This window comes from Apis dorsata, unplaced genomic scaffold (genome assembly GCF_000469605.1).
Source record: "Apis dorsata unplaced genomic scaffold, Apis dorsata 1.3 scaffold_89, whole genome shotgun sequence".
Lineage (NCBI taxonomy): Eukaryota > Metazoa > Arthropoda > Insecta > Hymenoptera > Apidae > Apis > Apis dorsata.
In genome coordinates, this window is record NW_006263387.1 from 627,780 (window position 1) to 646,444 (window position 18,665).

The 18,665-nt window shown below is 26.3% G+C and overlaps 4 protein-coding genes across 16 annotated transcripts in view; 2 read left to right on the forward strand and 2 right to left on the reverse strand.

Moving 5' to 3' along the window:
• The window catches only part of LOC102670611 (uridine-cytidine kinase), a 3,101-nt gene extending 1,528 nt beyond the window's left edge, over window positions 1-1,573 (reverse strand). For both annotated transcript variants that reach the window (XM_006611597.2, XM_006611596.2), the window contains exons 1-4: window positions 1,225-1,573; window positions 800-1,056; window positions 578-723; window positions 360-506 (exon numbers count right to left, since the gene is read on the reverse strand). In XM_006611597.2, coding sequence (XP_006611660.1) covers window positions 360-506; window positions 578-723; window positions 800-1,056; window positions 1,225-1,353 — 679 coding nt within the window. In that variant the 5' untranslated portion in view covers window positions 1,354-1,573. The remainder of the gene's footprint in view (window positions 1-359; window positions 507-577; window positions 724-799; window positions 1,057-1,224) is intronic.
• A 985-nt stretch (window positions 1,574-2,558) lies between these two features.
• On the forward strand, window positions 2,559-4,891 carry LOC102672189 (folylpolyglutamate synthase, mitochondrial). Of its 4 annotated transcripts, XM_031508551.1 has the most exons (4): window positions 2,671-2,820; window positions 2,941-3,062; window positions 3,142-4,121; window positions 4,203-4,891. In XM_031508551.1, the coding sequence occupies exons 1-4, from the start codon at window positions 2,764-2,766 to the stop codon at window positions 4,460-4,462; spliced, it is 1,419 nt and encodes a 472-aa protein (XP_031364411.1). In that variant the 5' UTR covers window positions 2,671-2,763; the 3' UTR covers window positions 4,463-4,891. The 4 variants fall into 4 exon arrangements, with proteins under 4 accessions (XP_031364410.1, XP_031364412.1, XP_031364411.1 ...); XM_031508550.1 differs by having other exon boundaries at window positions 2,559-2,696; window positions 3,142-4,891; XM_031508549.1 differs by having other exon boundaries at window positions 3,142-4,891.
• Window positions 4,582-11,477, reverse strand: LOC102671794 (neuropathy target esterase sws). Of its 4 annotated transcripts, XM_031508546.1 has the most exons (16): window positions 11,253-11,477; window positions 10,671-11,072; window positions 10,171-10,590; window positions 9,778-10,097; window positions 9,345-9,699; window positions 8,977-9,270; window positions 8,493-8,872; window positions 8,215-8,383; window positions 7,728-8,108; window positions 7,380-7,655; window positions 7,116-7,302; window positions 6,527-6,643; window positions 6,044-6,160; window positions 5,626-5,946; window positions 5,122-5,417; window positions 4,582-4,996 (listed from the first exon to the last, which is right to left on the reverse strand). In XM_031508546.1, exons 1-16 carry the CDS (start codon window positions 11,256-11,258, stop codon window positions 4,895-4,897), a joined length of 4,143 nt encoding a protein of 1,380 aa, XP_031364406.1. In that variant the 5' UTR covers window positions 11,259-11,477; the 3' UTR covers window positions 4,582-4,894. The 4 variants fall into 4 exon arrangements, 3 of the variants coding, with proteins under 3 accessions (XP_031364406.1, XP_006611671.1, XP_006611670.1); XM_006611608.2 differs by lacking the exon at window positions 6,527-6,643; XM_006611607.2 differs by lacking the exon at window positions 6,044-6,160.
• Window positions 11,478-12,139: 662 nt separating this feature from the next.
• The window catches only part of LOC102670837 (formin-binding protein 1-like), a 38,296-nt gene continuing 31,770 nt past the window's right edge, over window positions 12,140-18,665 (forward strand). For 5 of the 6 annotated variants that reach the window (XM_031508547.1, XM_006611600.2, XM_006611599.2 and 2 more), the window contains exon 1: window positions 12,149-12,389. Coding sequence is in view for 1 of the 6 variants with exons in the window: in XM_006611605.2 (XP_006611668.1) it covers window positions 12,366-12,389 (24 nt within the window). In the remaining 5 variants the exon portion in view is untranslated. Of the gene's footprint in view, window positions 12,390-18,665 lie in introns of all 6 variants that reach the window. The other variant, XM_006611605.2, reaches the window with a different exon arrangement.

Below are 18,665 nucleotides of genomic sequence, written 5' to 3' on the forward strand. Positions count from 1 at the left end.
AAAAATTTTAAGCTGCCTTATTAATCCAAATCTGCACCTGAAGTGTATTAGAGAATACACATTTTAAAATTATCATATAATAAATAGATTATTATACATATTACAATACAAAAGATTATAATATTAGATTATATCATAATTATAAAAGTACAATTGATCTTTATAATCGATTAGGTGCAGATTTGATGAAGATGAATTTTGGTTATGATATAATGTAAATTATTTATATGATAGTTAATAACAGCCATTGCATATTTAATATTAAACAAATGTAATATAATATAAATAATTTATGTATTACTAAATTAAATTGTTTCATGCAATGCTTATATTATAATAATATAATTAAATTGATTTACCTGTATTGTCTGCACCTCTTGGTATAATAACATCAGCAAATTTTTTAGTAGGAAGACAGAATTCTTCAAATGCAGGTTTTACAAAATTCATGTATTGATTCAATACATAATCTAAGTCTCTTCCTCTTTCTTTTATGTCTCTTGGTACTGTAATAATTACAAACTGATAATATTCAATTTTTACAACAATATTCAAAAAAATACTTAAACATTTTTACCTCTTCTAGCTAATCTAGTATCTGAATCAGTATCCACAAATAATTTCATATGAAATAAATCTCGTATTTTAGGAAAATAAAACACTAAAATACCTTCAAATAAAACAACATCAGCAGGATAAATTGTTGTAATTTGATCTTTCATTCTAAAATATCCGCCAAAAAATAATTAATGTAACATTATAATATATAATGAATATAATTGATTTAAATGATACATACAAACTATTACTTCTATAATCATAGGCTGGTATTTCACATTTTACACCAGCTAATATATCTTGTAATGTTTGAAGTATCAAGTCATTATCAAATGCATCTGGATGATCAAAATTATATTGACCCTTTTCAGCTTTAAGTTTTTCAGCTGGTGATAAATCTCGATAAAAACTATCTTGTGAAATACAAACTACTTGTCGTTGCATATGATCCATATCTACTTGTCCTAGTTTTTCCATTATACGTTTACATACAGTTGACTAAAAAAAATATATACATAGTTGATTATATATAAAATGTTAGTTTTGCGATTGATACAATTTATGAATTTTAAATGCAGAGGTTAATTAACACAAAAAATATATTTTGTTTAAAATTAAATAAAATTAAGATATTTTAAAAAAAATATGAAATAATGTATTGCTTACTTTCCCACTGGCAGTACCACCTGAAACTCCAATTAAAAAAGGTGTTTTACTTTCTAAACCGTTTAACTTTCCATTAATACCAAAAGACATTTTTCGCGGAGTAACAATATTCATTGACATATCTGCCATTGTAATCTAAATTTTTTTTAGATTTTTTAAATTTGAATAAACAATTTACTTTAAAAATGACACTGTAAGAATAGTTTTGCGCATAACACGAATGATTATAGTGTAAGAATCAGTAGAAATATAACATATATATAATCTGAACCACATAAATTATTACATTAAATACGCGCGCGCAGCAATGAGCGATATTTGAACAGAATACATTTATTAAGAACATTATAAATTATAAAATTGAATTTTATACAAATTAGGTTATTTATACGTATTTATTGTATTTAATTTATACATTTTCATAAATTAATATTTGATTTTCATTGTTTATTAAATTAAATTAAAATGTCATTTGCCTGTATACAATTTTATCGAACTCATCACATCTCATCGGTTTAAATATTATGTTTGATTTAAAAAGAAGAAATATCTATAACTTTGATTATTATTTGATGAATTATTAATATCGGAAATAATCAGGATCGATAGATCTAAAGTTCATATGATCGATATCATTGCACATTCGTGCATCTGGTCATCAATTTAGTTACTACATTGATTGCTTATTTTCATGAAAATGAATTTTGTTTATAAATTTTATCTCGGAAGCTATTTATTGAATTTTGAATTTATTTCTTTATTGTAGAGAATATTTAAAGAATTTGATTTATTTTAATATAATATTTTTTTATATAAATATATTAATTTAATTTTTTTTATATAATTATATAAAATTTATAATATTCCTGCATTATGCATTCAACTATGATTTTTGTAAATTTTAATTACATTTGATAACTCGTTTCGTTGAACGGATTGTGATATTTATAAATTTAATATTTATTGAATTTTTATATTATAAAATTTATGAATTTATGAGCATTTTATCATTTTTATTATTTTGATTGATTTAGATTAGTAATGTATTAGTATTAGTAGTAAATTACTCCACTAGTATTATTTAAAATTAAAAGTAATAATAAATGTAATTGCGAAATTGTAAAAATTATTACATAATAATTTCATAATTAAATCATCATTGAATTTTTATAATCATAATTAATATAATTATTAATATAATAAAATATAAGGTTATATTTTTATTGATTATATTTATATATTTTATATATGTTATATGTTATCGATTATATATGATAAATTACAAGGAATAAAGGTCAAATAATCTAATTTGAGCTAAATGTGTTGAACTGTTTTGATATTTACTTTATATTATTGTTTTGATATTATTTTGTAAATGATTACATAATATTAATTTTATCTTTATTTTGTCCAATAAAATAATGCGAAATACATTTATCAAACGTTATGTTTGCAGTATATCAAGTTATGAGGTAATTTAGTATATTTAATATAATTATTTAAAATTACAATGAATTTATTTTTGTAATATACATAAATATGGAACAAAAATTTAACAATTTTAATAATAATCCTTATGATGATAATTCATATGAGGTATAATATATTATTGTTTTATTGATTTACATTAAATCAATTAAATGATAAAATAAAATATGCATTGGAATTATTTATTTAATTTATTTCTTTTTTTTTAAATAATTTATTTGTTTATAGGCAGCTATAAAAAAATTATGTGGTTTACAAAGTAATAGTTCATATTTAAAATTAGCAACAAAAAATAATTCACAAACAAGTGATACTTATAAATTACTTGATACAATAAAATATTTAGTTCGGTAATAATTTTTTTTACATTAAATAAATAATATATTTTAAGAATATTTTAAACATTAAAACAATTTAGTAATTTTACAGGTCTGGTATTACACTTGAAAAGTTAGACACTTTATCAGTAATACATGTAGCAGGTACAAAAGGGAAAGGTTCTACTTGTGCATACACAGAAGCTATTTTACGTGAACATGGTTTTAAAACAGGATTCTTTAGTTCTCCACATTTAATTAGTGTAAGAGAACGTATAAGATTAAATGGACAACCAATAAGTGAAATGCATTTTACTCAAAACTTTTGGAAAATATATAAAAAATTAGAAGATACAAGAGAATATGAATCTGATATGCCTGCATATTTTAATTTTTTAACAGTTCTTATGTTTAATATATTTTTAGATGAACATGTTGATGTTGCTATAATTGAAGTAGGTATTGGAGGTTTATATGATTGTACAAATATTGTAAGAAATCCTGTCTGTGTAGGTATAACTAGTTTAGGATTAGATCATACATCTCTTTTAGGTAATTCTCTTGAAGACATAGCTTATCAAAAATCAGGAATTTTTAAATCAGGAACTATTGCATTTTCTGTTCCACAATTACCTCAAGCAATGTATATATTAGAAAAAAGAGCAATTGAAAAAAACTGTAAGTTACATATTGTACCAACCTTTGATGAATATAAATGGGAAAATATTTCACCTACTTTGCAAATAATAAATAAAGTTCAACAACAAAATGCATCTCTAGCTATTCAGATGGCTATTGAATGGATACAATCTAAAACTAATAAAATTTCAAATGTTTTACATAATTCTATAAATAATAATATTTGTTGTAAATATAAAGAAAGTTCTCAAATAATTGTATCTATGGATAAGATAGCAATAGGTTTATCTTTTTGCAAATGGCCAGGTCGTATGCAAATTTTAAAAAGTAGTATTGGTGATTTTTTTTTAGATGGTGCTCATACAATCGAAAGTATTAAATGTTGTATTTCTTGGTTCAATGATATAACTAATAAAAACAGAGGAAAAAGATTTCTTATTTTTAACACATCTGGTAATCGAGATCCAATTAGATTATTAATATTATTAAAATCTTTATATTTTCATAAAGTATATTTTGTACCAAATTTTGCTGGAATTAAAAGTTTAGATGATGAAGTAAATTGTTCTTTAATAGATGAACAAAAAATAAAATGTGAAATGAATTCTAAAATATGGGGAACAAATTCAGTGATTGTAAATAGTGTTTTTGAAGTTTTACAAGATATAAAAAATAATTCAGAACAAAATCAGATATTTGAAGAAAACCAAATATTAGTGACAGGATCCTTACATTTAATAGGTACAGTTCTTACTATTTTAGATCCAAATTTGACAATGAATACACAATTTTAATATTTTTAAAATTGAAATTATATATATATATATATATATATATATGTAATTGTAATATATAATATAAATTGTAATATATATATAATTGTAATATATGTATAAAATATATAAAAAGAACATTTTTTTATAAACGATAGAATTATATATTTAACAATTATATTAACAATTGTATCAATTCATGACAATACATTGATGATTAATATATAATAATACAGTAAGATATTGCATTGTTGTAATGATCATAATCGGAAAGTACTTATTGATATTTTTTCGTAACAATTCCCTTTTGTACTTTAATATAAATATATTGTTCATAAAACTAAGTAATTGTAAAGTTTTAATAATTTGTACATATGACAAGTATGTATATGTTTATGAATTGTACGATACAGGAAAAATAGATGATATTAAAATAAAAACTAGAAAAAATGCTTAGAACATTTTGGTATGATAATCTAATTCTGATTCTGCTTCTGTGTCAGATAAACTTAAAGAAACGCCAGTTCTTCGTCGTAAACGATTTTCGTCAGGACTCTGAAATGTATAAAAATAATTTTTAAATAGAATGAAGTTTTGTATTTAAAGAATATCTATTCAATTTATATTAATACTTAATTCTTGATATTTATATTATTGTCAAAAAGAATAGAAATTGATACCTGATCTAGAATACCGGCAGTGGGTTCAGAGGCATAACCTACTTCTTGTGCATCTTCTTCCAAATCTGCCTCGTATTCTTCTAATTCATCTGTGTCAGAATCAATTTCCAAATCTACATATATACTTCCTCTAGAGACTTTACACACCATTTGAGCTAAATCTGTAAAAGTATACGAAGATATTGATTGCTGATTTGCTGCTTGATGTTTTGCTCGTAATGCGCGGGCATTTTCTCTATCGGCATTAAAACGTGGTAAAACTCCAGCTTTTAATTGTCCTTCGAAATAAGTTTTTCCTATAAAAATGTTAGATTATATATAATAATGAAATTTAATATTAATTTTCTTCTTGAATAAATCACATATTCTAATATCTATTAATCGAATTAAAAATAAAAAAAAATATTTTATATAATTTCTTTATATATATCATATATAATATTATATATAATTATATATAATATTTATAAACTTTTGTCTATTAAATATAAATATAACATTTACCATGTTGATATCCAACATCTTTAATTTCATCAAAGTTAGCGAATTGGAGAGTTTTATATTTATCTATTGGTGGCCTAATGTATTCACAGTAATCTGAACTTTTAACTTCTTCTAATTGCCGTACACAACTAACATATGCCAATCGTGATTGTATGTCAGGCAAATTTGGAACTTTGACAGGCGTTGCAAATGGATTCCATCGTTTCCATAATAACCACCAACCAGATAAAGAATCTCCATAATTCGTTAAATCCGTGTCATCTTGTGACCCAACATCAATAGCCAAAATATGATGCGCTCCTTGCCTCAACATTTCGTCAGCTTAAACAAAGAAATTATAAAACCATATATTGAAAATTGATTATGATAGACAAATTATTATTTCTATGACATAATAAACAATACAGGTTTAAGATACCTGGCACGTTATTAACATAACACCCATCGACCAAAAGATGCCCGTCAAGAGGGTCGCAAATAGGAGGAAAGACCCCCGCAATGGTCATACTGGCTCGAATGTATCTCCATAGCAAACCTGAGTTGACTTAGCTATTCAGGATTTGACAAATGCATCTTTTATCAACGGGAGTGAGCTTATATAATTTTCAAGTTTATATTATAATCTTAAGTTAAATTTATAAATCGTTTTGAACTTATATCAATGAAAGCAACTAATATAATTTCATTTTTTCATTGATATAAAGTTGTTTTTAATGTCCAGGTAATTTTATAAAACTAAAGAAAAAAATTATAAATATTTTCATCAAGAACATGTGTTTTCAACTCAAAGTATTTTTCAATAAGTATGCTAATAATAAATTTTATAGAAATAGAAGGCGCAAGATTTTGTTCTATATGATAACAAAGTTAGATGCATTTTTTAATGTGACGCTCAAATTACCTGGAAGGTTATTGACGTACCCGCCGTCGAGCAGGAGATGGCCGTCAACTGGGTCACACATGGGTGGCATATAACCAGACAAAGACATCGAAGCCCGAATGTACCGCCACAGCGATCCTAAACACGACGAATTAATTTCTTAAGTATTTATATATTTCTTTTTACTCTATATATTTTTCTACAAAATACATAGTCTTAGAGCAAGAACCAATAACTTCAAAATTTTTTATTCATTATTATAAAAATATCTAAAAAAATTATTCTTTAATTTTTAAACGAAAAATAAAATTCGACATTTATCAATAAGCGATATAAAACGGAGAGTACGTCATTACGATTGAAAGCTTCAGAAAGCTCACTCCCGCTGTTCAAGCTTATTTCTATGCAGTGATATATAGTTATTTAAATTCAAAAAAATTTGAATTAGAATATATTTATAAATTCTATAAATTTCATTAAACAGCGAGAGAGTTTCCAGTTAATTAAAACTAGATCATTTAAATTTATATTTTAAATTTACATTATCAAAGGAAACTGGAAACTATCAGTGCTTTAAAAAATGTTATATTTTTTTCGTTTATGTACAGACCGTGTGTATGCGTACGCATACAAGAATCAGTGATGTCTGTAGTTAGTGTAAAGTATGGTAACCATAAATCTTCTATATATGTGTCCCCAAATGTTGCTTGAATTGTATTATTAAAGTCTTTTCCAGAAAACATAGATGTTACTGGATATGTTAAATCCATTATTTGTCTCCACCATTGTGTCATTTTCTGTTTGAAAAAACAAAAACATTATAAAAAAATAATAAATTTTTTGACTTGAATGTTATAAATTTTATAATATTTACTTTGGACCATTCACGAGCTTTTTGCGTTGTTGTTGTTATATTTTTTTCCATACACCATAAAGCACCCATAAATGCTCCAATACTAACTCCTCCAACCATGTCTATAGGTATTCCAGCTTCGATAACAGCTTTAAGCATTCCTACATGAGCTGCACCTCTAGCACCTCCACCTCCAAGTACAAGTCCAACTGAAGTTCCAGTTAACCAACGAGCAAGTCTACTAAAATCACTATGTATGTTTGGTTCAGACATCAAAACTTTAGAATACAATTCATTCTGGAAAAAATAATTATATTATTAATACTTAATATAATATAAATAAAAATTTCTAATTTTTTTATATCTTACAATTCTATATTGAGATCTTCTTGTAAACATTCGTTTAGGACATTGAATGTGATGATGACTAGAAACCCAAGATCTCATATTCAACCACTGTACTGTATTTGTTGGACGCTGTCCGCTTTGTTCTTTATGTAAGAGTACTAATTCTTTTTGTGTTCTCATTACTAAACGTTCAACTTCACGTTCAGTTCTACCTATAGATGGAGGCTTATCTCCTAAACCCACAATAAGAATACAGTCAGCTTGTCGAACACATCGTTGAGTCCACAATGTATATGTTGGATCACATTGATATAGTGAAATTCGATGTTGATCTTCTTGTTGTGCAAGCCATGATGTTAGACGATATTCATTTGCAGGTTCCATTATAGTGCTACCTAATGTCTATTTATTGAACAAAAAAATATATATACTTATACTATATATTTCATTACTTATATTATTAAACTAAACAAATTTATGAAATATTTTATTAATATTAATTATTTACTTTTCGAACAACATCAGAAGTAAGGCGTAGACATGGCCCAATAGCACATAATGAATGATAAAGTTCATACGTAAATGCAGTTAGAGGGACATCATCGGATACCGGAACTATTGCAACAGTTGAAAAATTTACTTGAGCTGGTCTTGCGTCAACTGTCGCCGCGGCCCGTCTATAAATATTTTTATAAGCCATGAATTCAAATTATATTACAAGAGAAGAATTGTATATATAAATATCTGACAAAATATTATATTATATTATTATAAATAGATATATACTGTGTATCGTTACTGCCATTTTTTGTATGCGCTTGTTGCCAAGTGCCAAGTATACGATGTCCAAGTAAATTTATAAGTCTTGTAACTACTATTGGATAACGAAGTTTTATAACATTAAATAATCCTTCAGGAAGTTTTGCTAATTCAGAATCTCGTACTGCCATTACTGTTGTTGATCGTGGTGTTTGTGTAACCATTTCTACAATACCTACAAGATCACCTTTTCCGTATTCCGCAACAAGTTCTTTTTTTCCATTTTTATATGTAATTACCGACCGAAGTCGACCACTTAATACAATAAATGTCGAATCTGATTCATCTCCTTGTCGATATACTGCTCTTCCACTTTCAAGAAATAGCCAATCAAGTGCAAAATCAACCTTTTAATAAAGATGAATAATTACCATTAATTATTAATATTATAATTATTAATATTAATATTACCATTAATTATTAATAAATTAAATAAATGATATATTTTTACCTGTCTTACGAAGGGGCTAAGTCTTCGAACAACTGAATGGGCAACATGTAACACAACAGTTGGTTGTTCTCGCATAATAGCGAAAAATGTTGATTTACTAAGAAGTGCTATGCGACTAGAATGTTTTGCTCTAATGGTATAAAAAGAAGGTTCTCCAGTTAATACAGCTAAACCACCGACAATTTCGCCTTGATGAGCACTAAACATATGAACTTCTTGACCTATATCTCTACCCTCTGAAACGCGTTGACTAACTATTAATATACCAGATATAACATAGACAAGTGCAACATCCTGAAAAAATGAAATGTAAAATTGGATAAAAACAAACATTTTTATGAATAATGTATAAGAATATTAACATTTACCTTGTGAGATTCTTCCTTCATCAAATATGTACCACTTGGTACTTCTCTAATTTGAACTTTACCATCTTTGAGTATTGAATCATCTTCTAATCCAAGTTCCCTAATGAATGCTTCTGTAGCTATTTGCACAAGATGTGTTTCATCTAATTGTTGTTGAATTGGTTCAGTAGTAATTGATCTTTTCTTATTAGAATGTGAATTTCCAGTATGTATTACATCTGGTTGTGATCCTTGTTGTGATGTTATAGGAGAAGAATTTGGCCAATGAGAATCACATTCTGGTACCATATCTGCTGTATTTTGACCTGATTGTAAACTTAAATTTTGATTTTTCCAATCAAGATTAGTTTTTTGCCTATTATGTATAAATAATAATAATGAATAAATATTAATAAAAATATGTTTTCGTTTCATATTATATTTTTAAACTTACCGTCGACTTATAACAATTGGTACACTTTGATGACTACTTAATGTAGATATATGAACTATTTCATTTTTATCATGTTCTGATGAAATAGTTGTAAATGTATTGGATTGATTTTCTATATTCTGGGTAGAACAATTTTCTTTAGTTCTTGATCTAACTGGAGATCCAGAAAATGGACTTTGTTTCTTTTTATGTGATCCTTGATTAACTAATTCTGCAGATAATCCAAGATATTGATGGAGAGCAGTAAAAGTGACTCTTTGAAGACGGACCATAATGACCTGGATAACTCGAACAAATGCATCAGGATGATCTTGAAAAACCTATAAAGATGTAAAAATTGATTGTAAAAATCATAATTTGTTTCATTTTATATTATAATTTTATATTGTATACCTCTTGAAATGCATTCATTGGTAATTTTACTACAATAGAATCTTCTACAGCTCTAGCTGATACTGTTTTATAGGTACTTGTATGCCCAGTAAGTACATCTGTAAAGCTAAGAAGACTAGTTACTGATTCTCCAGTTTTTACTAATTTTAATGATATTTGAGAACCATCAGGTCCTGTAATATAAACATTAACTAAGCCTTGTTGTACAATAAATAAATTTTCATCTGGATCTCCAATTTTAAATAAGGTGCTTCCAGCTGGTAAATTCATAATTTCTGTATGTTTGCATAATTTAAGAAATACTGGTTTTTCAAAATGACCAAATACTCTGATACTTTGTAACATATATAAAGCATCAGGAGGTACTTTTTCTCCAGGACCTAGATCTTCTTCTAAATATTCAGCAGGTGGTTCTAAAACCTATTAAAATATTAAAATATAATAATAAATATTCAAGATAAAATAAAAATTAAAATAATTACACTTAAAAATTTAAATACTTTTAATTGTTGTGGTACTGTTTCTTTTTTAAGTTGTAAAAGTCTTCGTGCAAATCTCATTACAGCTTTTCTTTTTTTTCCTTGTCCAGTTGCATGTACTTGTCCACTGATAGACTTTACTTTGCGTAACATTTTTCTTCCATAAAAAAGTACTTTGTCTCTTTTTCTGAATCTGGGCTTGCCTGTACCTACTCCAACAAATTCTTTTACTTCTGGAAGAAATTCTTTGTTTTTCCATTTTCGCAGAATGATTATAGATATAATTAATAAAATCACAAGACTTGATATTATAATACTAAATAGGGTCTTTGATGTTTGGTATTCTGTAATTAATTTGCCAATCCATCTTGAAAAAATATAAGAACCCAAACTTTCATTACATTTATTGAATAATTCTACTACCTATAAAAAAATAACAGAAAAGTTATCAAATTCAATAATAAATTAACTTTGATTAATAAAATAATATTTATCAATATTTAAATTTACTATTATAAAAATCTATCTATGTAAATTTGATTTTATGCTTCAACAAATAGATCAAATATTTAAAAATTAAATGTGAAATATGACAAATACAACCTCCATAGTAGGTATTCATTTCTTCCATCAGAATGTAGTAAAATGTTAAACAAAAAGTGTGTCACAAATTCATAAGTAAAAAATGACGAAAATCCGAGATAGATGAATTGAAACAATGTAGTTATTTTGATATAAAGAATTACTTATCTACAATGAATTAATGACCTTTGATACTTCGCTCGAGTCATCCAGCGCCATTTTAGTCAATTTACAAGCTTGCAACTTACAAGCTTGCAGTTTTACTTTTATATATTTTATAAAATTATTATTAAATATTTAAAAAATGAATAGATTTATGAATATTTTCATAACCTGGTTGTCATTTTATTTATGTTTCATATAATTGTCATTTTTATCGAACTGAAAATCGAAGTTACAATTTGATAAATTTGCTTTGATAATTTTTTATATAATATAAATTACAATTATTAAAAAAAAATGAAATAATTATGAAATAATTAAATATAACGAAATAATAAAAAATATTATTTTTAAAATAATAAATGATTTATTTCTTAAAATAAAAAAATAAAATATATATAATATATATAATTATAAAAATTTATATATAAATTTATATTTGAATTTTATTTATTAGAATGATAGGCAAATATATTATAAGACATTAGTTTTTTTATTTTAAAAATTATTTTTTTATTTTATAAAAAACTAATACAATAAAAATAGAAAAGTAACAATTTTATTTCTTAATTATTATTTTAATTTTTAATAAATATCATTTAATATTATTTATTATTATCATCTTGCAATCGTATTTCAATTAAGATTTAAAATTTTCCGCCAATATTAATTTCACCAATGATTAAACGTTTCCCCACTTAGTATCTACTTATATCTGAAAATTTCGATAGAGTGCGCTACAGAGGAATTCTGGGCGGTTTTTGATGGACAGTTGGGTCCAGCCAGTCAGTGGTTACGGGCCGACATGTTGAAGATATTTCTGTGATCGTACGCGATAGTCCTAACGCGTGATTTTTCATGCGTCTTTTGTGCGTGTTCAATATATAAGAAGTGTTTTTGGATTGCGACGCTACATGTGAAGTGTCGAGTGAAACAAGCTTGCTTGTGCCTGGTTTACCCGGCCCAGCAAACATGAGCTGGGGTACAGAGCTCTGGGTAAGTCTACTTTACTGTTTCTTTCTTTACTTATCTATCTCCATCTTTGAGCTTTTATATAATATACGTGTATACAATGAGATCTTGTAATATACACGTTAATATATTATCGGATGCTGACCCGTTGTTTTCGCCAACGCATAACAAGGATACCCCCCAAAACCAGTTCACGGTGGCAAACCACTCACGGGAGTTTTGCTTTTGCGGTTGCTAGCCGCGGGCGACGTTCTTCTCTCCTATATCCCCTCTTTTCCCACTATACCCAACCCGGGTATACTCATCACTGTGCTTCTTCGCTTCCTTTCTCATGAAATCTTCGATGAATACCGGTGTGACAATATGACAGTAACTTGTCATCTTATTATATTACGAATTTCGTTAGTTTAAAGTATTAGGTTTGTAGAATGTTTTTATATTTTTATATGTTAATCTATATATTGTCATCATTTTTTTTAACAATATTATTTTGTTTTTATAATTGTCTAACAATGTGATACGTTTATATATATATATTGTTTATTGAATTTCATGTTAGATATTTCGATTTGAACTCGTAAATAAACATGTTATAATTGTTTATGAATTTAATGATTTTTAATAAATCTGAAGTATTAGTTGAAATTTTTTTATGTTTATAATTTAATTTAATTTTTTAAATAGTATATAGTGATATAATGATTACTGATTTTTTAAATATTTTGTTGTTACTTAAAATGATTATTTGTATAATCTTACATGCTTATTATTTTTTTCCTATATTTTGTAAAAGAATTTATGCATATTTATGCTTATATGCATAGTATTGAAAATCATGCCACTCAGGTTCGTCATCTTCCTTACTTTCTGTTCTTTATAAATAATTCATTCACGCATTCCAAGTCGTCGTTTTTGTTCCTTGCTATCTCTCTTACTCGTATAAGTTCAGAGATCGATGAATTTCTTGCAGCTTAGTCTTTGCTCAACGGTCAGTGAAAAGAATTAACATATTTGATATATTTCATATATTGGATACTATTTTAATTTTATTAGATGATTTAATAAAATTTCAAAATTTGTGCTATTATTATGTTATTATTCATGGTATTGTGAATTTTAATTATATTTATCATTGTGAATATATATATTTTTTTTAATTATAAATCCAAATTTTACAAAATTACAGAAATATCGATGTAAAATAATTTTAATATACAATTTTATATCATTTAGGAATATAATATATGATACTGTAAGTACTTATTTTCGAGGATTAATAATCTGTAAAATAATTGTAACTTTTATTTCAATGTATAATTTATAAAGATTAGGTCAATCCATGAACATTTCGATACGAAAGCGTATTCGATTCTATCTGTCACTGTATATTACGATTCATTGACGTTCTACTCGTATTCCCTCGTGAATCATGATACGGGACGCGTTCGTGTTTAACCGCTAACGGCTGCTCGTGAGCATATGTACACGTACGATACGGGCGTGCCTCGCCATGCTCTTGACAGAGAAAGGGAGAATACAGAGAGAGTTTTGCTTTGAAAATTTCTAACTGGAATATAGTTTGTTTCTTCTACAAATGTCTGTTTCTTTTTTTTATATAATAAAATTGTGCAATTAATGTAAAATTATAATATAATATTTATGTTTATTTTTATATTTTTATTGATTTAACTTATATAGAAAGGTACAAGAAAATAATTTAAATTTATTTTCTTTGAAGTTGCTGTAATGGATGAAAACAATTCATTAATCAATAAAGAATTCTTGGCCTATAGATTTTTCAAATACGGTTTGTATTGATGCCATTTACAAGGATACTTTCTTTCTACGTTATTGATTTAATGATAAAACTTTATTGTTTGTCAAACTTATCGATCAATGACGTTTTCCACGCTTGTACCTGCATTATCAAATATTTGCTCCAATTAAAAGCGAGTTCTTGCTTTTAAGTCCGATTGCAGATGACTAATTAAGGCAATCATTTTCTAAACTGCGTATATACATGTGTCTGTACATTGATCATAATATTGTTTCTTTGATTGTGTTCATGCAGGTTCTTATCAGCTCGTATGAGAAAACAATTAACAGTGTAATGTCGATTTATTGCAAGGGATACGATATCGTTCGTGTATCATGTTAGTACCGATGCATGAAATTTTCTAGACAATAAATTTTCAAGAAATATATTTTTAGAAATATCGTGTAAGATTTCGAATTAACTTTAATTCCTTAATTTAGTTATTAATTAAATTTAGTTAATTTAATTTATAGTTATATATATAATCAATTACGTAATCTTGTATTAAATAACAAACAAAATTTATCATTTCTAGGTTACTTTAAAAATCACATACTATGATATAGTGCGTTAGAATGCCCTTATTCATTGCTTGTATTCTATCTATTTGTCAATAAGTGTTGCAATAGTATAAATATTTTTTTTTTGCAAATCATAAATAATATTATTCAATCGATATTTCTAATTTGTGTCGATGAACTCCCTTATTATGCTAATATTGTCGAGTATATTCGTATCGCGCAAATAAATTATCATCAAAGTTCGTATTTTTGTATATTTTTTACGTATATTCATACAAATGATTTTTAAAATAAAATAAAATTATTAGAATTACAAATAACATGCAATTTTATAACAATATATGAATAGAATTAATAAAATGCTTTTTCTAGCTATGAAAAGCAAAAGAAATAATAAAGAATTGTAAATAATTTCATCGATAATTAATAGATCACATATATTCTTCTGATCCAATATTAACATATTACTGTATTTCGTTTTCAGAATTTTTTAATTGACAAAATTTTTGAAATGAAGATCATAAATTAATAAAATTTAAAAAATTTAAAACTATGTTAATTGAAAAAATAATCTGTTCTTTGAAAAGAATTAAAAATCTTATTCAAAAATGAGAAATTAAAAGCAAACATTAAAAGTAAGCACTATTATTTTTTTTTTATTAAATATTTTTTAAATATTATTTATAAAATAATTTAATAACTAGTTAGGTTAGGTTAAATTAGGTTAGGTTAGAGAATATATAATAGGTTAAAAATAAAAAAATATCATTGTTCTATTTTTTTTTATTAAAGTTAGATTTTTAAACATTATTTATGAAATAATCTATTAATTATTAGTAGTAATTTTTAAAATATATAGACTTTACTTCGTTTAAGAAAATTGTTAATCAAATAATTTTGATTAGAGATTGTATAAAAAATATTGAAGGATTTCCAATAGTTTTTAAGCTTAAATATTTACAATAAACCAATTGAATTCATAAACCAAGAAGATACAAGATTTGTCTCATATTCTTCCTGTTCACCTACGCGATTCTTCAATATTACAATGACGGAAAATGGAAATAATATTACGTGGGCGGGAAAAATATGAAGGTTACGAGCATTTACTTACTTTCTTTATCATGACGAAATCATTTTTTTAAATATATATATATATATATATATATATATAAAATGATGCAAAAAAAAAATAGATACATTATTGACAATTGTATCTTAATTTTTGTTTTTTGATTTATTCGAATTTCATGAAGATGAAAAATTCTTTTTTAATATTAATTCATTTTATAATTAGATTTGTTTGAATTTCTAATAATGTTAATTCATGTGCAAAATAAACAATTATTTTATTAAATTTTTCTCGAAGTTTATCGCGTATTTGTTTCGTGTCGCGTAGTAGTTTCCTCGATTGTCATCACAATGACGTCGGTTTTGCAAGGTGTGCTGCTTGATGAGCTGTTTCCTCTGAGTAATAGGTAAATAAAAGAAACTTTTTCGTTTTCTGAAGAAGAAAAAAAAAAGAAATAATGTTGATATTGAATATCAGGAAACATTATCTAAATTAATCAAAGAGCTTATCAAATATTACGATCAATTATGAACAATTTTAATAGAAAATAAGAGTATTCAATTTGCCAAATTTTCCATTTGAAAGTATACATACATTTTTTTATGACCTTAAATTTTAAATCGTTTCAAACAAGTTTCAAATACCAACGATTTCTATTTCTCTCCTTTCCTATCATTGGAAATCGTACAGGGAATTAGAAACGTAAATACGAGCTCGATTTCGTATGCTAAGCAACGATTTCATAGCTCGACATTCTTCGTTCATGTCTCAAACGAGACGTAAGGTCAGGTGCGTCTCTCCCATTCGGAGCTCGAGTACCTAAAAAGGTATCAATCGCCTCGAAAACGATAGTCAAACGTTCGGGGGGTAACGTGTATCGAGAATCGATTTCGATGAGCGAGAAAAAAATGCGATCCCGATTGTTTTTTGATATTTTTCAAAGAGGAAATATCTATAGATAACGGAGGCAAAATTTTCGAGCGTACAAATTGTGCAAAAACTTCACAGACAGTTTCTCGGCCAGCCGGTAAATTGACCGTAAACCGTTTAACAACGTGGAACGTAAAACTTTGACCGATTAAATTTTACATACATGTATCCTTCTACAGGGCTGTTTTCAACGCAATTTTTTATTGGACGATAACTTCGAATTGGAAGAATTTTTTTATTGAAATTTTATCGAATTTTAAATTGAAGAAAATTAAATAGTATTCGAGAAATTTTTCGGAAAAGATAAACGAATATTTGCGTAATTTTTTATTGATAACAAACTTACTCGAAAATTGTTTTTACTCGATTGTTGAGAATTATTTAATACATCGATATCGTGCATATTATCGATCAATCGATAAAGAAATATTTAACTTCACGATATTCACAAGAATTTGGCTTTCAACTTAGGATATATGTGTTAATACTTTATTTAATCCTTTAATGATTGGATCGTTTTTGATTCAACTTTCGACTTAGCGATTGATCGCACATTTTTTTAGATAAATTTCTAGAAATCTATCGGTATGACTTTTTACGCATCTATTAGAGTTCGGTAACTCTTTTCTCCAGATTTTTTTCTGTAATACATTACCTCGCCGGATATCTCTCTTATCTGGATTGTTCTTATCACTTACCTGTTGTGCTGTTCTTTCTTACACATCATACTCCGTTATCTTCTCCCAACAGATAATCGTTTTCGAGATTTTTCTTACTTATATTTTTCCACTGGTACACGTTCCAATGAACATTCAGCTTACTTCGATCAAGGAATCGAGACGATTACAAATGGTGTACACGATTAAACGTTCTTGGGAATAGAAACAGGGGCAGTGATTTACAAGCTTTATGATTGTTCTTCTTCGCGGTACTTATCGATGTGTATCTAGACGGAGCATCAAAAGTGATGCATCGTTTGTGTGTTGCAATGATGTTATCGTAATATGCGACAGCGAATAATGTATCTAAGTTGAATGTCGTTAAAAGATCTGGAACGATAATGCTAATGATAATATATTTTTGGGAATTTAATATTCGATGCGATCTTAAAAAAATATTTCCGGGAATACGACGTAAAAAATAAAGTAAAATTCCTCTATTCAGTTGTATTTTCTAGATAAACTTTATAGGTTACAATAGATTATTAGATAATTGAGAATGCTCTGTTTCTTCTTTTTTTTTTTTAAAAAAAATACTTTTATTCATTGAAATAACTATTTTTACTTTGCTCAGAGAAAAATTATTGATTTTATAAACGATTTTGAACAATAAAATATACACTCCTTAATTTTATGTACCATATTCAATTTTAAGTTTTATTTGTAGCTAATTTAAAGAATAATGCTTTTACAGATTTCTTCTTTATTTTATTATATATTTTTCTATCACATAAAGAGAGAATTTCTTAGTTATTTAATATTAATAGATTATCATTTTTAGAATCACTGAAAGAAAATTAATTCATCAAATATTTTTTTTCTTCAAACGATTAAAATCTTAATAATAATAATTCGGAACGTATTTGAAAATTATGAGTGCGAAAAGAGAAGGATTCGTTCGTTAATGTGCAAGTCACTTGAACGAGATTTCACGGTTGCCTTGTAATATAAAATGAAATCCATTCGAATTCGAAATTTGAAATGGTGTCTGGGACTCGTAGTTCCCACGTACCATGGACACAACCGGTAACTAGCCCCAAGCGGGGAGACGAAGGAAGATGTTTGCATGATTACATGCTTTGTGTCCAAGAATTCTCATAATATTCTGATTTCCAGAAACCTTTTCCTCCATACATTTTCTGGACCGTCATTAAGTACTGTTTGTTTTAATAGTATTCTATTAGATACAGACAAATCTTATTAACCTAACCTAACCTAATTGCACACTTAAGTTAATAAGAT